Source organism: Chlorocebus sabaeus, chromosome 6 (assembly GCF_047675955.1).
Source record: "Chlorocebus sabaeus isolate Y175 chromosome 6, mChlSab1.0.hap1, whole genome shotgun sequence".
In the NCBI taxonomy this organism is placed as follows: Eukaryota; Metazoa; Chordata; class Mammalia; order Primates; family Cercopithecidae; genus Chlorocebus; species Chlorocebus sabaeus.
The window spans coordinates 854,585-871,688 of NC_132909.1; the positions used below are offsets into that span (position 1 = coordinate 854,585).

At 47.0% G+C, this 17,104-nt stretch overlaps 1 protein-coding gene across 1 annotated transcript; it reads left to right on the forward strand.

Moving 5' to 3' along the window:
- Nucleotides 1-862: 862 nt before the first annotated feature.
- ZNF671 (zinc finger protein 671) lies at nucleotides 863-11,654 on the forward strand. The gene is made up of 4 exons (XM_007998385.3): nucleotides 863-1,097; nucleotides 7,746-7,872; nucleotides 8,655-8,777; nucleotides 9,714-11,654. The coding sequence occupies exons 1-4, from the start codon at nucleotides 960-962 to the stop codon at nucleotides 10,922-10,924; spliced, it is 1,599 nt and encodes a 532-aa protein (XP_007996576.3). The 5' UTR covers nucleotides 863-959; the 3' UTR covers nucleotides 10,925-11,654.
- Nucleotides 11,655-17,104: the final 5,450 nt, after the last annotated feature.

The following is a 17,104-nucleotide window of genomic DNA, read 5'->3' on the forward strand; positions in this document are numbered from 1 at the left end:
GATTACCTAGGCAGGAAGAGTTTTCTGAGGAAATCTGTCCACTGGTTTCAGGGAGACTCCACATCATCTCTCTTCCTTCTTCCACTGCAAGGCCTTGTTTGGAGTATTTTCTCTTCCGTCTCTGACCAAATTGAAGCTCACAAAAGTTCCCGTAAAGCTTGAGTGCACACGTACTTGCAAAGCAACAAGATAATAGTTATTAGCTCCTAGCTATGAGTGTAGGCAAAGAGACATTGTGTTGTGGTTTGTCTATTTAGTTTTGCAGCTTTGGGGAACATCTGAAATGTCTCCACATTTCTGCGATCAGTGCAGACTACCCTCCGGGGAGTCTAGGTCCAGGCCTTTTAAGAGGACGGAAGTCAGGCCGGACGCCGTGGCTCACTCCCGTAATCCCAGCACTTTAGGAGACCGAAGCAGGCGGATCACAAGGTCGGGAGTACAGCCTGGCCAATGTGGTGAAATTCCGTCTCTACTAAAAGTACTAAAATTACCCGGGCGTGGTGGCGGGCCCCTGTAGTCCCAGCTACTCAGGAGGGTAAGGCAGGAAAATCCCTTGAACCCGGGAGGCGGAGGTTGCAGTGAGCCGAGAACGCGCCACTGCACTGCAGCCTGCGAGACAGAGCGAGACTGCGCCTCAAAAAAAAAAAAAAAGGACGGAAGTCCCGCCAGTCCTTTGAAACTCGGGTTACCTTCCCCAAACACCTTGGCCCCAGTCCCAGGCCAGAATCCTCCGCCTTGAAGGATGGCTCCGTGGGAACTACACTACCCACAAACCTATACGTTGCATATCCAATGAGGGCCCAAGAGAGGGGTGTTTCAGTGCGTGCGGAGGGTGCGTGGGCGGGACTTCCGGCTCCTCCTCCTAACGGCCATTTTGTTTGTTTCTGTCAGGCTGCGTCTGGCTGGGTCTCTGTAACGCCTGGGTGGACTGCAGGTGGAGGTATCGGGAAAGCACGGAGATGTTGTCCCCAGCGTCCCGAGACGCGTCCGAAGCTCTACAGGGATGGAAGTACCTGCGTCCCCGATCGAGACGCCTGCCGCTCCCGGCAGCTGTCCGCGCCCACGGTCCTGTGGCGGAGCTAACGGACTCTGCGCGGGTGGGTGCTGCATCCTCCCGGCTCTCAGCCACTCTTTCTCCGACTCCGAATCGTAAACTTCCTGCAGCCCCTGTGTCCCAGGACAGCGACGCACTCTTGGGCGGGGTCCTATCTCGGTGTGGGGGGGTGTGGGAGAGTTACGGGCGGAGGGGACGTCGCAGGTAAAGGCTCGGGGGTGCTGCTGATCCCCAGACATTTGGGAGACAGTGTTCTCATCAACACGGAGCAGAGTTTGAGGAACTGTGCCTGGAATGGCAGGCTGAGAAGTCCCTTCATTCTGAGGGCGTTGAGATTACCTGAGGGTTTTGAATAGAAGGACGTGATCTTAGCTGGGATTTTAAGTGTCTCGAAATTTGCTCAGGGGAGAACATTAGTTCGGGGTGGGGACTGTGAGGATGGATACTAGGAGACCGGTAAGGAGACGGCTGCAGTGGATTCCAGGAATGCTTTGGTGGTGGATGTACTGAGAGTAATGGCAGGTGAGTAGGTAGACGTGATCATATTCTGGGTAGGTTTTAAATATGAAACCAGCAGGATTTTCTGCTCCAGCATATGCAGCTATGATTGAAAGTAAGGCATGAAAGAGCCAGGTGTTTTTGTTGTGTTTTTCCATGAACGTTTGAATTTTGGAATGGTGACTCTGATATGTCTCAGAGTGGAGGCGTCCTCACTTAGGCAACTAGAGAGGAAGGTGTGAAATTGTGGGGAAGGGACTGGGCTTAAAATGTCTTTGGGGTAAAGGGAGTGGTCTGGACTAGGTCAAGGCCAGGAGGTCAGATTTAAGTGGGGCAGTCTTAAGTATGTTATTTCAGATGATCTCTGGGGTAAGAGATGAGAAGGCTGGGACTGGAGGACAGGGAAAAGGGACTGGGCATTCTTGAGACTCCCCCCAGAAGAGAAGGGTCCTGGCATTTGAAAAGGTTCTTTTCAGTGTTTGTAGAAGGAGAGAGCTGTAGGGTATCAGGAGTTTGGCCTGGGATGGCAACGATGTGTGGTGTGCCATAAATTTGCTACTATCTGATTATCTCACCCTCATTTTGTGTGTTTTCTTTTAGTTTATTATTTTTATTTTTTTTGAGACCAAGTCTCACTCTTGTCACCCAGGGTGGGATGCATTGGTTGCAACCTGTACCTCCCGGGTTCAAGAGATTCTCCTGCCGCAGCTTCCTGAGTAGCTGAGATTACAGGAGCCCGCAACCACCCCTGGCTAATTTTAGTATTTCTAGTAAAGATGCGGGGAGGGGGACATTTGCCATGTTGGCCCAGGTGGTCTCGAACTCCTGACCTCAACTGATCCACCGGCCCCAGCCTTCCAAAGGGTTGGGATTACAGGTGTGAGCCACTGCACTTGGCTTTAGTTTTATTTTATTTATTTATTTATTTATTTATTCGTTTTTTTGAGATGGAGTCTCCCTCTGTCACCCAGGCTGGAGTGCAGTTGTGCGATCTCAGCTCACTGCAGCCTCCGCCTCCTGGATTCAAGTGATTCTCCTGCCTCAGTTTTCCCGGTAGGTGGGATTACAGGCATGCACCACCATGCCCAGCTAATTTTTGTATTTTAGTAGAGATGGAGTTTCACCATGCTGGCCAGGCTGGTCTCAAACTCCTGACCTCAGGTGATCCACTCCCCTTGGCCTCCCAAAGTGCTGGGATTACAGGAGTGAGCCACCATGCCTTGGCCAAGGTTTTTTTTTTTTTTTTTTTTTGACATGGAGTCTCACCCTTGTCACCCAGGCTGGAGTGCAGTGGCGCGATCTTGGCTCACTGCAACCTCCGTCTCCTGGTTCAAGCAATTCTCCTACCTTAGCCTCCTGAGTAGCTGGGATTACAGGTGCCTGCCACCACACCCAGCTAATTTTTGCATTTTTAGTAGAGATGGGGTTTCACCATGTTGCCCAGGCTAGAGTGCAGTGGCACGATCTTGGCTCGCTGCAACCTCTGCCGCCCGGGTTCAAGCAGTTCTCCTGTCTCTGCCTCGTAAGTAGCTAGAATTACAGGCATCCGCCACCACGCTTGGCTAATTTGTTTTTATTTTTAGTAGAGACGGGGTTTCACGATGTTGGCCAGGGTGGTCTTGAACTCCTGACCTCAGGAGATCCACCCGCCTCAGCCTCCCAAAGTGCTGGGATCACAGGCGTGAGCCACACGCTCAGCTGAGACCCCATTTAAAAAAAAAAAAAAAAAGTTCACTACCTCTCCCAGTCTTGCCAAGTGTAGTAGAAGGATCTCATCAATCCATCTGGCCAAAGATTTAAGGTGCTTCTCTAATCTTTGTATTTGTCCAGAATGCTGTCTCTGTTTTTGGTAACTCTCTAGAACTTAGGATGTACTACATTCTGTCATTATCCTGAGGCCAGAAAGGTAGGAACCAGACTCTCTTGATGTCGCTGGGATGTGTTGAAGGTGTTGAATGTGTTCTGGTTTCTTCTGTTTTCATGATGCAGCTGAGCATGGGTATTTATCTCCTGCTGCCTGCATTAAGTTAGTTAGAGGACTAAATGCCTAAAGTCGTGTTTGGGCAGCATCCTCTGATTCTCGGGAGATAGCCTCTGGAAGTAGACTCATTGTGTATCCACCTTTTTATTTTCTGTAGTTTAGGGCCACTCAGAAACGCAAAGCCCCATTGACTTCCAGAGTAGTTTTTAAGGAGACAGTCTCGGGTGGGAATTACAGAACTTGTGATACTCAGTGCATGGCCAAAGGAAGAATGAGTAGGCCTGGATTTTATCATTGAGCCATATGGAAGCCTCATGAAGTGCCATGCTTTGGCTCTGGCTGTTTTTTGTTTGTTTGTTTGTTTTTGTTTGAGACAGAGTCTCGCTCTGTCGCCCAGGCTAGAGTGCAGTGGTGCGATCTCGGCTCACTGCAACCTCCACCTCCCGGGCTCACGCCATTCTCCTGCCTCAGCCTCCCGAGTAGCTGGGACTACAGGCGCCCACCACCATGCCCAGCTAAATTTTTTTGTATTTTTAGTAGAGACGGGGTTTCACCGTGTTCGCCAGGATGGTCTCGATCTCCTGACCTCGTGATCCGCCCGTCTCGGCCTCCCAAAGTGCTGGAATTACAGGCTTGAGCCACCGCACCCGGCCGGCTCTGGCTGTTTTATTTGCCCTATCAGCTCCCTGATATAAATTTGGTAGAAGCCAGACTGTTAAGTAGCCACTAGAAGTGTGTGCTATAAGCCCCTTCTGGAGAGTAAATTGGAGGTGCACATTCCTGCCCCTTTTTTGCAGTGCTCCAAGGAGGTGTAGCTCCTAGAAGTATTTTCATGCCCATTTAATTCTGCCTATTTGTTCTGTGATCCAGGAAGACTTGCCTAGTTCCTTCTGCTCTCAGAGGTAAGAGGTTTAGGATGGAGCCCTTCGGGAGGTAGCTATAAAAGATGCAGCACTCTATGCATGGCATAAACCTCTTCTGGGGAGAAACAAGGGCTGTTTTTTTAAAGCCCCTTCTCTGCACTACTTACAGGGCATGAAGACCCTGGAAGTGCTTGAGTGCCCAAATCAAACTGCCACTTTTTTTGTTTGTTTTTTGAGATGGAGTTTCGTTCTTGTTGCCCAGGCTGGAGTGCAATGGCACCGTCTCGGCTCACTGCAACCTCTGTCTCCCAGGTTCAAGCGATTCTCTTGCCTCAGCCTCCCGAGTAGCTGGGATTACAAGCACGTGCCATCATGCCCAGTTAATTTTTTGTATTTTTAATAGAGACGGGGTTTCACCATGTTAACCAGGATGGTCTTGATCTCCCGACCACAGGTGATCTGCCTGCCTCGGCCTCCCAAAGTGCTGGGATTACAGGTGTGAGCCACCGCGCCCGGCAAATGGCCAAACTTTTTTCTGTGATCTAGAAAGATGTGTATTCCAGTCTCCTCTGTTCACAGAGCCAGGAGGTTTAGAGTGCAGTTCTTCGGAGAGAAGAATTACAAGTTGGGACACTTGTGTGGACTGTGGTCTGTAGAGACCACAGGAAAAAAGCAGTAGTTCGATATAGGCACATTAGCACTTCCAGGGCCTTTATTCCCTGTGAGTAGTACAGAGGTGCTGATGTCTCCTCCCCTTAGCTCTCTAGAGTTGGTGAATTAAGAGCCGAATCATGGATAACCTTAGAGTTAGGAACTATATGTGAGGTCCACACCATCCTCTTCACAGGAGAAGGTGTGTGTTGGGGATTCCTTTCTCCGTTGTATGAACAGTGCCCACAGTAGGGTCCATGGTTGAGTGTTCCTCAGCTTTTCTTACCTGTTTAAGACAGATGTTTTCTCCGTTGCCTGGTGATCAGCAGTCTCTCAACTAGTTTCTCACTTTCAGAGGGAATGGTCTGTAAATAGGCGTGTACTTCATGTGTCCGTGGGTGGAAAGAGTCAGGAGCTTCATATTCCGCCATGTTGCTGACATCCCCTCTCTCACCCTCACTTTTGAACCACCTGAACTAAGAGAAACGCACACTGATAAGTTCCTTCAGTGCAGGGAATGAGCCTGCTTCACTCAGTGTTGCCAAAGTCACAAAATACCTTAAATGCCATGCAATAGATTGTCTCAACCTCCTTTAGAACCGTTTTTTGTTTTTCAGGCAGAGTCTCATTCTGTCACCCAGGCTGAAGTGTAACTGTGTGATTTCAGCTTACTGCAACCTCTGCCTCCTGTTCAAGCTATTCTTAGCCTCTGGAGTCGCTGGAATTACAGGTGCGTGCCACCATGCCCAGCTAATTTTTATATTTTTAGTAGAGACGAGGTTTCACCATATTGGCCAGGCTGGTCTCGAACTCCTGACCTCAAGTGATCTGCCCACCTCGGCCTCCCAAAGTGCTGGGATTACTGGTGTGAGCCACCGTGCCTGACCATCCATTAGCTCTTTTGACTAAATACATTTCCCAAGAAAGACAGGCTCACTGGGGGCAGCTGCCTCACAGCAAGGTCTGGTATTTTTTTTTTTTTTTGCTTTTGTTGCCCAGGCTGGAGTGCAATGGCATGATCTCAACTCACTCCAACCTTCACCTCCTAGGTTCAAATGATTTTCCTACCTCAGCCTCCCGAGTAGCTGGAATGACAGGCACCTGCTACCATGCCCTGGCGGGTGTACAATAATTTTTGTATTTTGAGTAGAGACGGGGTTTCGCTATGTTGGCCTGGCTGGTCTCCCAGAGTGCTGGGATTACAAGTGTTAGCCACCATGCCCTGCCAGCAAGTTCTTACTAAAGGTTTACTCTAAGGTAAATTGTTCTAACACAGGAAATGTTTCTGCTCACATTCCCTATACTGGCGTACCTTGTCTTACTGTGCTTCACTCTATCACACTTTGCAGGTACTGTGTTTTTACAAGTTGAAGGTTTGTGGCATCCCTGAAGTCATACATTGGCAATTCTTGCAATATTTCAAACATTTTCATCCTTATTATACCTGTTGTTGTGATCTGTGATCAGTGATGTTTGGTGTTACTATTGTAATTGTTTTGGGCCATCATGTGGCACCACGAGCCACACCTATACGAGATGGGCAGGCTTAATTGTTAAATATTGTGTGTCTTCTGACTGCCTCACTGACCAGCTGATCCCCATCCTTCTCCCTCTCTTCAAGTGTTCCTATTCCCTGATGTACAGCAATATTGAAATCAGATCAGTTAATAACCCTACAGTGGGCTCTAAGAGTTCAAGTTAAAGGAGTAGTTACACATCTCTCACTTTAAATCAAGGGTGTCCAGTCTTTTGGCTTCTCTGGGCCTCCAGCACTAGGGATTGCATTTCAACATGAGATTTGTAGGGGATACACATCCAATCCATATCAAGTAGTGGTACAATGTGCAACAAAGAAATGGAAGAGGGTTGAGGATACCTGAGATCTTCATGTGGTTTGAGGTGCCTCTGACTGAAAAAAGGAACAAGGCCAGATTGGGAGGCTTTCAAAGCAACAATAGGGCTTTCCTTGGCAATGGGGCCATTGGTGGTTTGGGGCAAGATGGGATACTGATTGTTGGCAAACACTTTTTTTTTTTTTTGAGATAGAGTCTCGCTCTGTCACCAGACTGAAGTATAGTAGCATGATCTCGGCTCACTGCAGCCTCTGCCTCCCAGGTTCAAACAGTTCTCCTGCCTCAGTCTCTCAAGTAGCTGGGACTACAGGCACACACCACCATGCCCAGCTAATTTTTTTTTTTTTTTAAGTAGAGATGGGGTTTGATCTTGTGATCCGCCCTTGGCAAGCATTCTTAATGCTATGTGTAGAGTGACACTGGGGAGTCCAGGGAGATATGGTGGGCCAGTAGGGTGGTGGGAAAGCTGGAGATGTGAGGGAGATGTAGTCCAGAGAGTGATGTGTATGAGTGGAGGAAGTGTGAGCTGATGGTCCTGTGACTTGGGGCTTAACTGAGAAAAATGAGCCTAGGTTCATACCTGGGATTTGTGCTCTTGGGTACCTCAGGGGAGTTGGCTGGCTCAGAGTGTAAATGGCATTTATCTGCTAGCCTGCCTGTTGTTGCGGTGGGCTAACACAGTGATTTCTGGGGTAATCAGGAGAGAGTGAAAACCAGTGGTACCAGCACCTGGTATCTCTGACTTGGGAACCTGGGAGGTCAGTTAGCAGGATATTGTGGGTAGGCAGACTGGGGATCATGGGTCAAGAGACTTTTTATGACCCTTCCTGTCCCTTTTGTTGCAGGGCTGTGTGGTCTTTGAGGATGTGTTTGTATACTTCTCTCGGGAAGAATGGGAGCTTCTTGATGATGCTCAGAGACTTTTGTACCATGATGTGATGCTGGAGAACTTTGCACTTTTAGCCTCACTGGGTAAGGTCCTCATGCTTTTCTCCATTTACCACTCTGTTCTTCCCATGGTCGGATCATGAGCACTGCTTCCTTCACCAGTTTTCTGGAGCAGGTGCTCAGGGTGCCAGGGCTAAGCTGTATGGAGTGTCCTCCCTACTTGCTGAGCAGTCCTGAAGCCATGCAGCCAAGGGTTTGGGGTCATGAGACTTGTGGTTTGCCCAGTGGATCTCACTAGGTCTGTTCACTTTCTGTACTGGTGACTCTGTCCAAAATTATGATGCCTCTGTGCCCAAGGTTCTGCCCCCTTTCTCCAGGTGACATTTTCTTTTTCTTTTTTTTTTTTTTTTTTTGAGTCAGGGTTTGGCTCTGTTGCCCAAGCTGGAGTGCAGTGGCACGATCTCAGCTCATTGCAACCTCTACCTCCCAGGCTCAAGCCATCCTCTCACCTCAGCCTCCTGAATAGTTGGGACTACAGGCACGCACCACCACGCCCAGCTAATTTTTTTGTAGAGATGGGGATTTGCCATGTTGCCCAGGCTCGTCTTGAACTCCTGAGCTCAAGTAATCCCCTGACTTGACCTCTGAAAGTGTTGGATTACAGGCGTGAGCCACTGCGCCCAGCCCAGGTGACATTTTCTAAGGCCTGACCTTGTCAGGAGTTATAGGCACTTACATAGTCACTTACAGGGACCTTTGGTCTATTCCTGCACAACTCCCAGGTTATTTTTCTTACCTGTAGTCCATCATAGGGTGGGTTGCCACGGACCTGTGCTGGCTGCTCACCTGTTCTGACTTTCTCTTAGGAATTGCATTTTCTAGATCACGTGCAGTCATTAAACTAGAGCAAGCAGAAGAGCCTTGGGTGTATGACCAGGTGGATATGACTTCAGCCACAGAAAGAGAGGCCCAGAGGGGACTTAGACATGGTGAGTGGATATCGGGGAAGGGCATGATGTCAAAGCTGGGTTCAGAACTGTCAACGTTAACTGTTCACATCAGTGTTTGTTTCCAGGGCCAGTGGCCACACAGCGTTTATATCTGTCCTTCCCTGTGGTTGACACGAAGACATATCATTTCTAGTTTGTTAGCCCCTTGCCATCCTCACCACTGGCCTTCACCTTACACCCATGTTTTCCCACTACTCTGTCTGCGTTTTTTGGCAATATTGACCTGCTATTAGTGTTCACAAGATGTGCATATATTCTTAAATAGTCTTTGAACACCAACTGCTCACTTGTAGTTGGATTTTCCTGGAACTGGATACATTTTTCATAGCACTCACGAGTCACTAACAGTCAAGGCCCTACTGGAAGCCATTTGTTTGCTTCCTTTTTTTTTTTTTTTTTTTGAGACAGAGTCTCGCTCTGTCGCCCAGGCTGGAGTGCAGTGGCCGGATCTCAGCTCACTGCAAGCTCCTCCTCCTGGGTTCATGCCATTCTCCTGGCCTCAGCCTCCTGAGTAGCTGGGACTACAGGCGCCCACCACCATGCCCGGCTAATTTTTTTTTTTTTTTATTTTTAGTAGAGATGCAGCTTCACCATGTTAGCCAGGATGGTCTCGATCTCCTGACCTCGTGATCCGCCCACCTCGGCCTCTCAAAGTGCTGGGATTACAGGCGTGAGCCACCATGGCCAGCCTGTTTGGTTCTATTCTTATATCCTGGCCCTTTATTGGCCCTCCCCCATAGTATGACCTCCAGAGGCTCACTACCTCAAAGCTGTTCCTTCCTCACTCTGACCATGCTTTTCATCCTGAAAACAGTTTCATGAACTTACTCCTGCGTGTGTCAAACGCACATATATGATGGGGTCGCCCCTTCCCACCCGTAAACATGCATTTAATCAGCATTTCTGTGTCTTCAGGTTGTTGGTATGGAGTGGAGGATGAGGAGGTATCTTCTGAGCAGAGCATTTCTGTAGCAGGAGTGTCACAGGTCAGGACTCTCATGGCAGAGCTGCAGACTCACCCATGTGATATATGTGGCCCAATATTGAAAGATACCTTACACCCGGCTAAGTACCATGGGGGAAAAGCCAGGCAGAAACCATACTTGTGCGGGGCATGTGGAAAGCAATTCTGGTTCAGTACAAACTTTGACCAGAACCAGCCCAATGAAGGGAAACTCTTCCCAAGGAAGGAGAGCAGAGACTCCATGAAAAGCTGCAGAGTCCATGTGCCAGAGAAGACCCTCACATGTGGGAAAAGTGGGAGAGACTTTTCAGCCACATCTGGCTGCCTTCAGCATCAGGCCTCTCACAGCAGGATGAAGCCCCACAAGAGCACCAAGCTTGTGAATGGCTTTCGCATGGGACAGAGGTATCACAAGTGTGGTGAATGTGGGAAAGCCTTCACCCGCAAAGACACACTTGCTCGGCATCAGAGAATCCACACTGGAGAAAGGCCTTATGAGTGTAGCGAATGTGGGAAATTCTTCAGCCAAAGCTATGACCTCTTTAAACACCAGACAGTTCACACTGGAGAAAGGCCATATGAGTGCAGCGAATGTGGGAAATTCTTTAGACAAATCTCTGGCCTGATTGAGCACAGGCGAGTTCACACAGGTGAAAGACTCTATCAGTGTGGCAAATGTGGGAAATTCTTTAGCAGTAAGTCTAATCTCATTCGACACCAGGAAGTTCACACAGGAGCCAGGCCTTATGTATGCAGCGAATGTGGGAAAGAATTCAGTCGGAAACACACACTTGTTCTGCACCAACGAACTCACACTGGAGAAAGGCCTTATGAGTGCAGTGAATGTGGGAAGGCCTTTAGCCAAAGCTCCCACCTTAATGTACACTGGAGAATTCACAGCAGTGATTACGAGTGTAGCAGATGTGGTAAAGCTTTCAGCTGCATCTCTAAACTCATTCAACACCAGAAAGTTCACTCTGGAGAAAAGCCTTACGAGTGCAGCAAGTGTGGGAAAGCCTTCACTCAAAGACCCAACCTCATCAGGCACTGGAAAGTCCACACTGGGGAAAGGCCTTATGTGTGTAGTGAGTGCGGGAGAGAGTTCATCCGGAAACAGACACTTGTTCTGCACCAGAGGGTTCACGCTGGAGAAAAGCTTTAAGAGTGTAGTAAATGTGGGGGAACTCTTTGGCCAATGCCCCCAACTTACTGCATGGGGGGAACTAGCAGTAGTTAATGAGTGCAGCAGATGCAGGAAAGCCTTTCCCTGGAGGCTGAACCTTACCCGCCACTGGAAATTTCACACCAGACACAGGCCTTAGCAGTCCAAGCAATGTGCTGTCTCTGTTCAGCCTAACAGCTCACCCTAGAGTAGAACTCTGGGAGCAGCCATTGTGAGGGAACCATCAGTCAGAAGTGAAACTTCATAGATACGGACATTCCCACTGGGGAGATTCCCTGTGAGCACCAAGTATGTGAGATGCTTTCAACAGCTGTGTTGCACTTTTTAAATGGCTGTTGGCCTTTGCTGGGGCAGGAGCCATCTGCCCCTACCATTTGGCAGAATCATACTGCGCTTACCATTTACCCCAGCATGCTTATGACAGGCAGACCTCTCTTCTCTCCCCAGTCCCTAAAAGGATTGTAAGTGGTCTCACAGCCCACTAGGGTCTTAATTTTCTCTCTTTTGATGTAAATGGCATGGAAATAATCAGCTTTGTTCAAGAGGACACAAAAGGATTCTGCAAATAGCCTGCAGAGGCTTACCTGCGTTGATTGTTTGGTTTCATATGATGCTCATTATGGATATATCCAATCTCCAAGTCACCCAGCTCTCGAACTGCCTGCTTCACATTGCTCATTATAATAAAGGCCTGTTCTTTAAGCCACAATTAATGTTGTGGGTTCTGTTCATTGTTTGGAGTCTATTGAGGAAACAGTTGTCTTCTCAGCATGAACAAGTTAACAGCTTTTGTGGGAGTCCTTGTTTTCTGTCCCTTAGAGCAAAGAACAGTATGGCAGAGAACAGCTCTGATTATAGCTTTGACCTAATTTGCGTTGCTGTTCAAGGCCTTCTAAGACAGACTGCAGGGCTTTATGAGACAAATCATGTGACCTGGATGCCAGTTTTACTATGGGTTTGGAGGTAACCATGAAGAGAGATCAGCTGTAACAACTTCTAGAGCACCTGGGAGCATGAGTTTGGTCACTGGTTCCCATCCAGTGTTCCATATTTCCAAGCACTTAGTGGGAAGCTGGCCCCTGCGTCTTGTCAAGGAGTCTGTGTTCAGAATTTAGTAGGCAGGTGTCCTTGTGTGGAGGACCTCTAGGAGCCAGGTGGTAATTACAATTGGTGTAGAAACACTGGGTGAGACTAATAGGGAGTTGAGGAGATTGCAACACACTACAAATGATGTGCCACTTCTTTTTTTTTCCCCTTTTCTTTTCTTTTTTTTTTTTTTGAGATGGAGTTTCGCTCTTGTTGCCCAGGCTGGAGTGCAGTGGCACGATCTTGGCTCACTGCAACCTCCACCCCCTGGGTTCAAATGATTGTCCTGCCTCAGCCTCCTGAGTAGCTGGGATTACAGGTATGCATCACCTATGCCTGGCTAATTTTGCATTTTTAGTAGAGATGGGGTTTCTCCATATTGTTCAGGCTGGTCTCAAAACTCCCAACCTCAGGTGATCTGCCCGCCTCAGCCTCCCAAAGTCCTGGGATTACAGGCATGAGCCACCACGCCTGGCCTAGGATGTGCCACTTCTAAAGGTACATGCTCAGATGTTCCCATACTATATAGGATGAGAGTGTACAGAAAGTTTCAGAACCTCCATAGCTGTGTCTCTTTGGTGGTCAGCATCACTCCCAGGGCAAATCTAAACATTCTGTGGATTCCCAAAGACTCGATGGCTCAACTGAAGACCACCGCTGGGTGCACAAGTGGGTAGGAAAACCAAGATTGAAAGAAGGAAGATCTAGCATTTCAGGGATGTGGCTTTGCAATTTAGCCAGTGTTCCTGGTGAATCATGGAAATAGCTTTCTTGGTTGCCACTTTTTGCTGTCACTGAGGCAGGGCTGCTCCTGAAGCAAGAGGCAAGAGACAATAGAGTCAATATAGGGTTACCTATAGGACTTGTCTGTGTTTTCCCAGTTTTCTTTTTTGTTTTGAGACCAGGTCTCTTTCTGTCACCCAGGATAGAATGCAGTGGCACTATCATAGCTCACTGTAACCTTGAACTCCTGCGCTTAAGCAATCCTCAGCCTCCTAAGTAGCTGGGATTACAGGCATGTGCCATCGCACCTGGCTAAGTTTTTTGTTTGTTTTTGTTTTTGGAGATGGAGTCTCACTGTATTGCCCAAGCTGGTCTTGAACTCCTGGCTTCAAGCGATACCAAAGCACTGGTTTACAGGCATAAGCCAGCATGCCTGGCTGGTTTTCCTAATTTCTTAAAATGAACTGTCATTTATTTGTGAACTCTCTTCTTATATAATAATACAGTCTATAAATTTCCCTATAAGTACTACTTTAGCAGCATCCCCCAAATTTTGATATAGTGTGCATTCGTTTTGTGTAAGATGGAATTAGTTGGCCGGGCACGGTGGCTCATGCCTGTAATCCCAGCATTTTGGGAGGCCAAGGTGGGCGGATCACGAGGTCAGGACATCGAGACCATCCTGGCTAACACGGTGAAACCCTGTCTCTACTAAAAGTACAAAAACTTAGCCAGGCATGGTGGCAGGCGCGTGTAGTCCCAGCTACTTGGGAGGCTGAGACAAGAGAATGGCGTGAACCCGAGAGGCAGAGCTTGCAGTGAGTTGAGATCGTGCCACTGCACTCTGACCTGGGCAACAGAGCAAGACTCTATATCCAAAAAAAAAAAAATTGGGCTAGAAAAGCTCTACTTTTGTCTCTAGGGACTTCAGGTATCTCATTTCATTTTGACATTTAAGTGCAATGAGCTTTATTATGTATTGTTTAACATCTGGAAAATCCCATGACAATATGGAGGGTGAGTTTGATTGCTGATGGTTTCTGGTTGGCATATGTGATTAGGTAGGCACTCTGGCTCAACTATGTTACCCCAGAAGGGCATAAAATCCCTGCTGGCCTGCTGCGATCCTCTGACTTGAGCTCTCCTGAAGCCAGGATTTATCTCTCAGATATTGGTGGCTTGATCTGGAAGTGAATCACATCAATGTGCCATCTGGACTGGGATGAAAATCTGGAAAACTGCCTGGATTTGTGTCTGACATAGCATATGGGCATGCATTCTCTTTCTCTTGCTGCACCATACCCTATACCTTAACAAAACCTCACGTGAGTATGCTCTGTAGAGTTTTGTGAGTATTTTCAATTACGTTTTTGAAATTTTTTTCAGTTGGTGAAGATGGGATATTTGCTGTGATCTCTGAGTCCATTTCAAATAATAATGGCTAAGGAGTTATTGGGCAGAATGAAATATGGTAGAGGCTGGTGAGGAAGATTTTTTGTGAATAGGTTGGCTTCTAGTCCTTGAGTTGAGATTGTGCAAGTTATGTGATTGACTCACAAACAGGAGGAAGAACATAAGTGGGACCTGGAGTCTGTGGGTCGGAGGGGATAACTAAATGTCCTGCAAAAGACCCAAACACCTCCCATTAGGCCCACCTCCAACACTGGAGGTCACATTTCAACATGAGATTTGGAAGGGACACTCATCTAAACTATATCAGCTGTAGATTCTAGCCTGTAATTAAGTACACTACCATACCTTTTCCTAACTCCATCCTGCGGACCCAGCTAATTGATGTCATGGTAAAAGGGGAGACAACATGATATGAGGCATGATGTTATGGACCTCCTTATTGAGCTCTCTTGAATTAGACTTAATACTGGAGGGGGAAGGAAAAGTAAGAATCATTCAGAAGAAAGGTAACTAAAAATAAAAGAGGTGGCCGGGCGCGGTGGCTCACACCTATAATCCCAGCACTTTGGGAGGCTGCGGCGAGAGGATCACCTGAGGTCAGGAGTTCGAGACCAGCCTGACCAACATGGTGAAACCCCATCTCTACTAAAAATACAAAAAAAAAAATTAGCTGGGCGTTGTGGCATGTGCCTGTAATCCCAGCTACTCAAGACACTGAGGCAGGAGAATCGCTTGAACCCAGGAGGCGGAGGTTGCGGTGAGCCAAGATTGCACCATTGCATTCCAGCCTGGGCAACAAGAGTGAAACTCCATCTCAAATAAATAAATAAATTAATTAATTAATTAAAAAAAGAGATGGAAGAAACCTCAGGAAAACAGAATTGGATAAAATTGTTTAGATGGTTGATTACAAATGACCTTAAACAGGAAAGGAAGATGGAGTAGTTACAAAAAGTATTGAATCACTAAAAATAATTGGTCTATTCAAAGATCTAGAACTAATTAATTCACCCTAGTCTTGATAATTTTTCAAAATGTCAAAATTATTAAAAAATGACAAGTATAATCTCTTCAGAGCCTACTCTGATTATAACCACGGAGGGAAATTCGGAGTATTATGACTGAATGATGATGCCAATAGAAGAAAGTGACAAGTCTCAATCACTTTGGAGATTTAGTTGCCAAAGGTAAGGACGCACCCGGGAGACAAGTCTATGCTTTTCCCCGAAGATGATTTTTAGGGCTCCAAATTTAAAGGAGAAAGGATGGGATATTCAGAAGCACACAGTTTTCACATAAACAAAAGGGGTAAAAGAAAGATGTGAGGAATCTGCATTTTACGTAAGATAACACAGAGGAAATGGGGTAGGGGAACAATCAGATAGGCGTTTTGTATCTGACAGGCCGGGGTGACTGCACCTGTAAAGATAAACTATCAATTTGCATTGCCATGGTGAAGTTTTTTTATTTTTTAGATGAAGTTTCACTTTTGTCCCCCAGGCTGGAGTGCAGTGGCATGATCTCGGCTCACTGTAACCTCCGTTCCCTGGGTTCAAGTGATTCTCCTGTCTCAGCCTCCCGAGTAGCTGGGATTACAGGCACCTGGCTAATTTTTGTTTGTTTGTTTGTTTAAGTAGAGATGGAGTTTCACCATCTTGACCAGACTGGTCTTGAACTCCTGACCTCGTGATTCACCCACCTTGGCCTCCCAAAGTGTTGAGATTACAGGCATGAGCCACCACACCCAGCCACCATGGTGAACTTTTAACAGCTCACCAGTAACTTCCTTGTGGGCAAAATATGGTGAAGGTGGGTAGCTTTTCATCTTGTAGCCATTTTATTTAGGAACCAAAAGGTGGAGGCAAGTTTGTGTGACCCAGTTCCCAGCTTGACTTTTCCCCTTGGCTAAAAAGGTTTGGGGTCCCAAAATTTAATTTCCTTTGACAATGGCCTGGTTAAGGTCTCATGACCTCCAGCTGGGACTTCAAGTTCACTTTCATTGGAATGAAGTAAATGGTCTGCAGGCAGTGAGAAAACTTTACTACAATTGATGACTGATGTTGCAATAACTTAATTAGCTAATGTAAACTTAAAAGGAAATATAATTACACGAATATAGTGATACAGCTAGAGAAGGCTTGCAGTGGGAGAAATATGGTCTATAGAGGAATTTATGGACAGAAATTAGGTACGATTTTTGCTTCACTGTTACCATAAGGCATTATTGGAATTGATAGAATGCCATGTAAATCTGCTTTTAGTCCTGTTGTAATTGAGCATGCTAGATAGGAACCTTTAGAACTGGCTAATCTCACTCAAGTGATTAATTTATAACACCGTAGAATTCCTGGGGGGAAATAAATGTTGGCTTGAATTGAGCATCTTTTAGATGCAAGTATATTACTAAAATTCCCTATTTAGTAGTCTAGGATGGGCTGGGTGCGGTGGCTCATGCCTATAATCCCGACACTTTGGGAGGCCAGGGCAGGAGGATCACTTGAGGCCAGCAGTTTGAGACCAGCTTGGGCAACATAGTGAGACCGCCTCTCTACAAAAAAATTGAAAACATATTAGCTGAGTGTGGTGGAACATGCTTATAGTCTTAGCTACTCAGGAGGCTGAGGGGAGGATGACTCAAGGCCAGGAGTTTGAGGATGCAGTGAGCCGTATTTGCACCACTGCACTCCAGCCTCGGTCTACAATGGCCTGGAAGAAAAGTTGATGGATCTGGTAAGTTAACTATAGATTATGGAAGACTTGATAAATTGGTGTCCCCCCATTTGATCAGCTATGTCTAATATGGCATCAACAACTAAAGCTGTGCTACAAGCTCAGAGAGATCAGTATTCTGTACTAGATTTGGCCCATGCCTTCTTTTCCATTAGGAAACCAAAGCCAATTTTCATTCATTTGGGATAGTCCCCAGTATGCATTTAC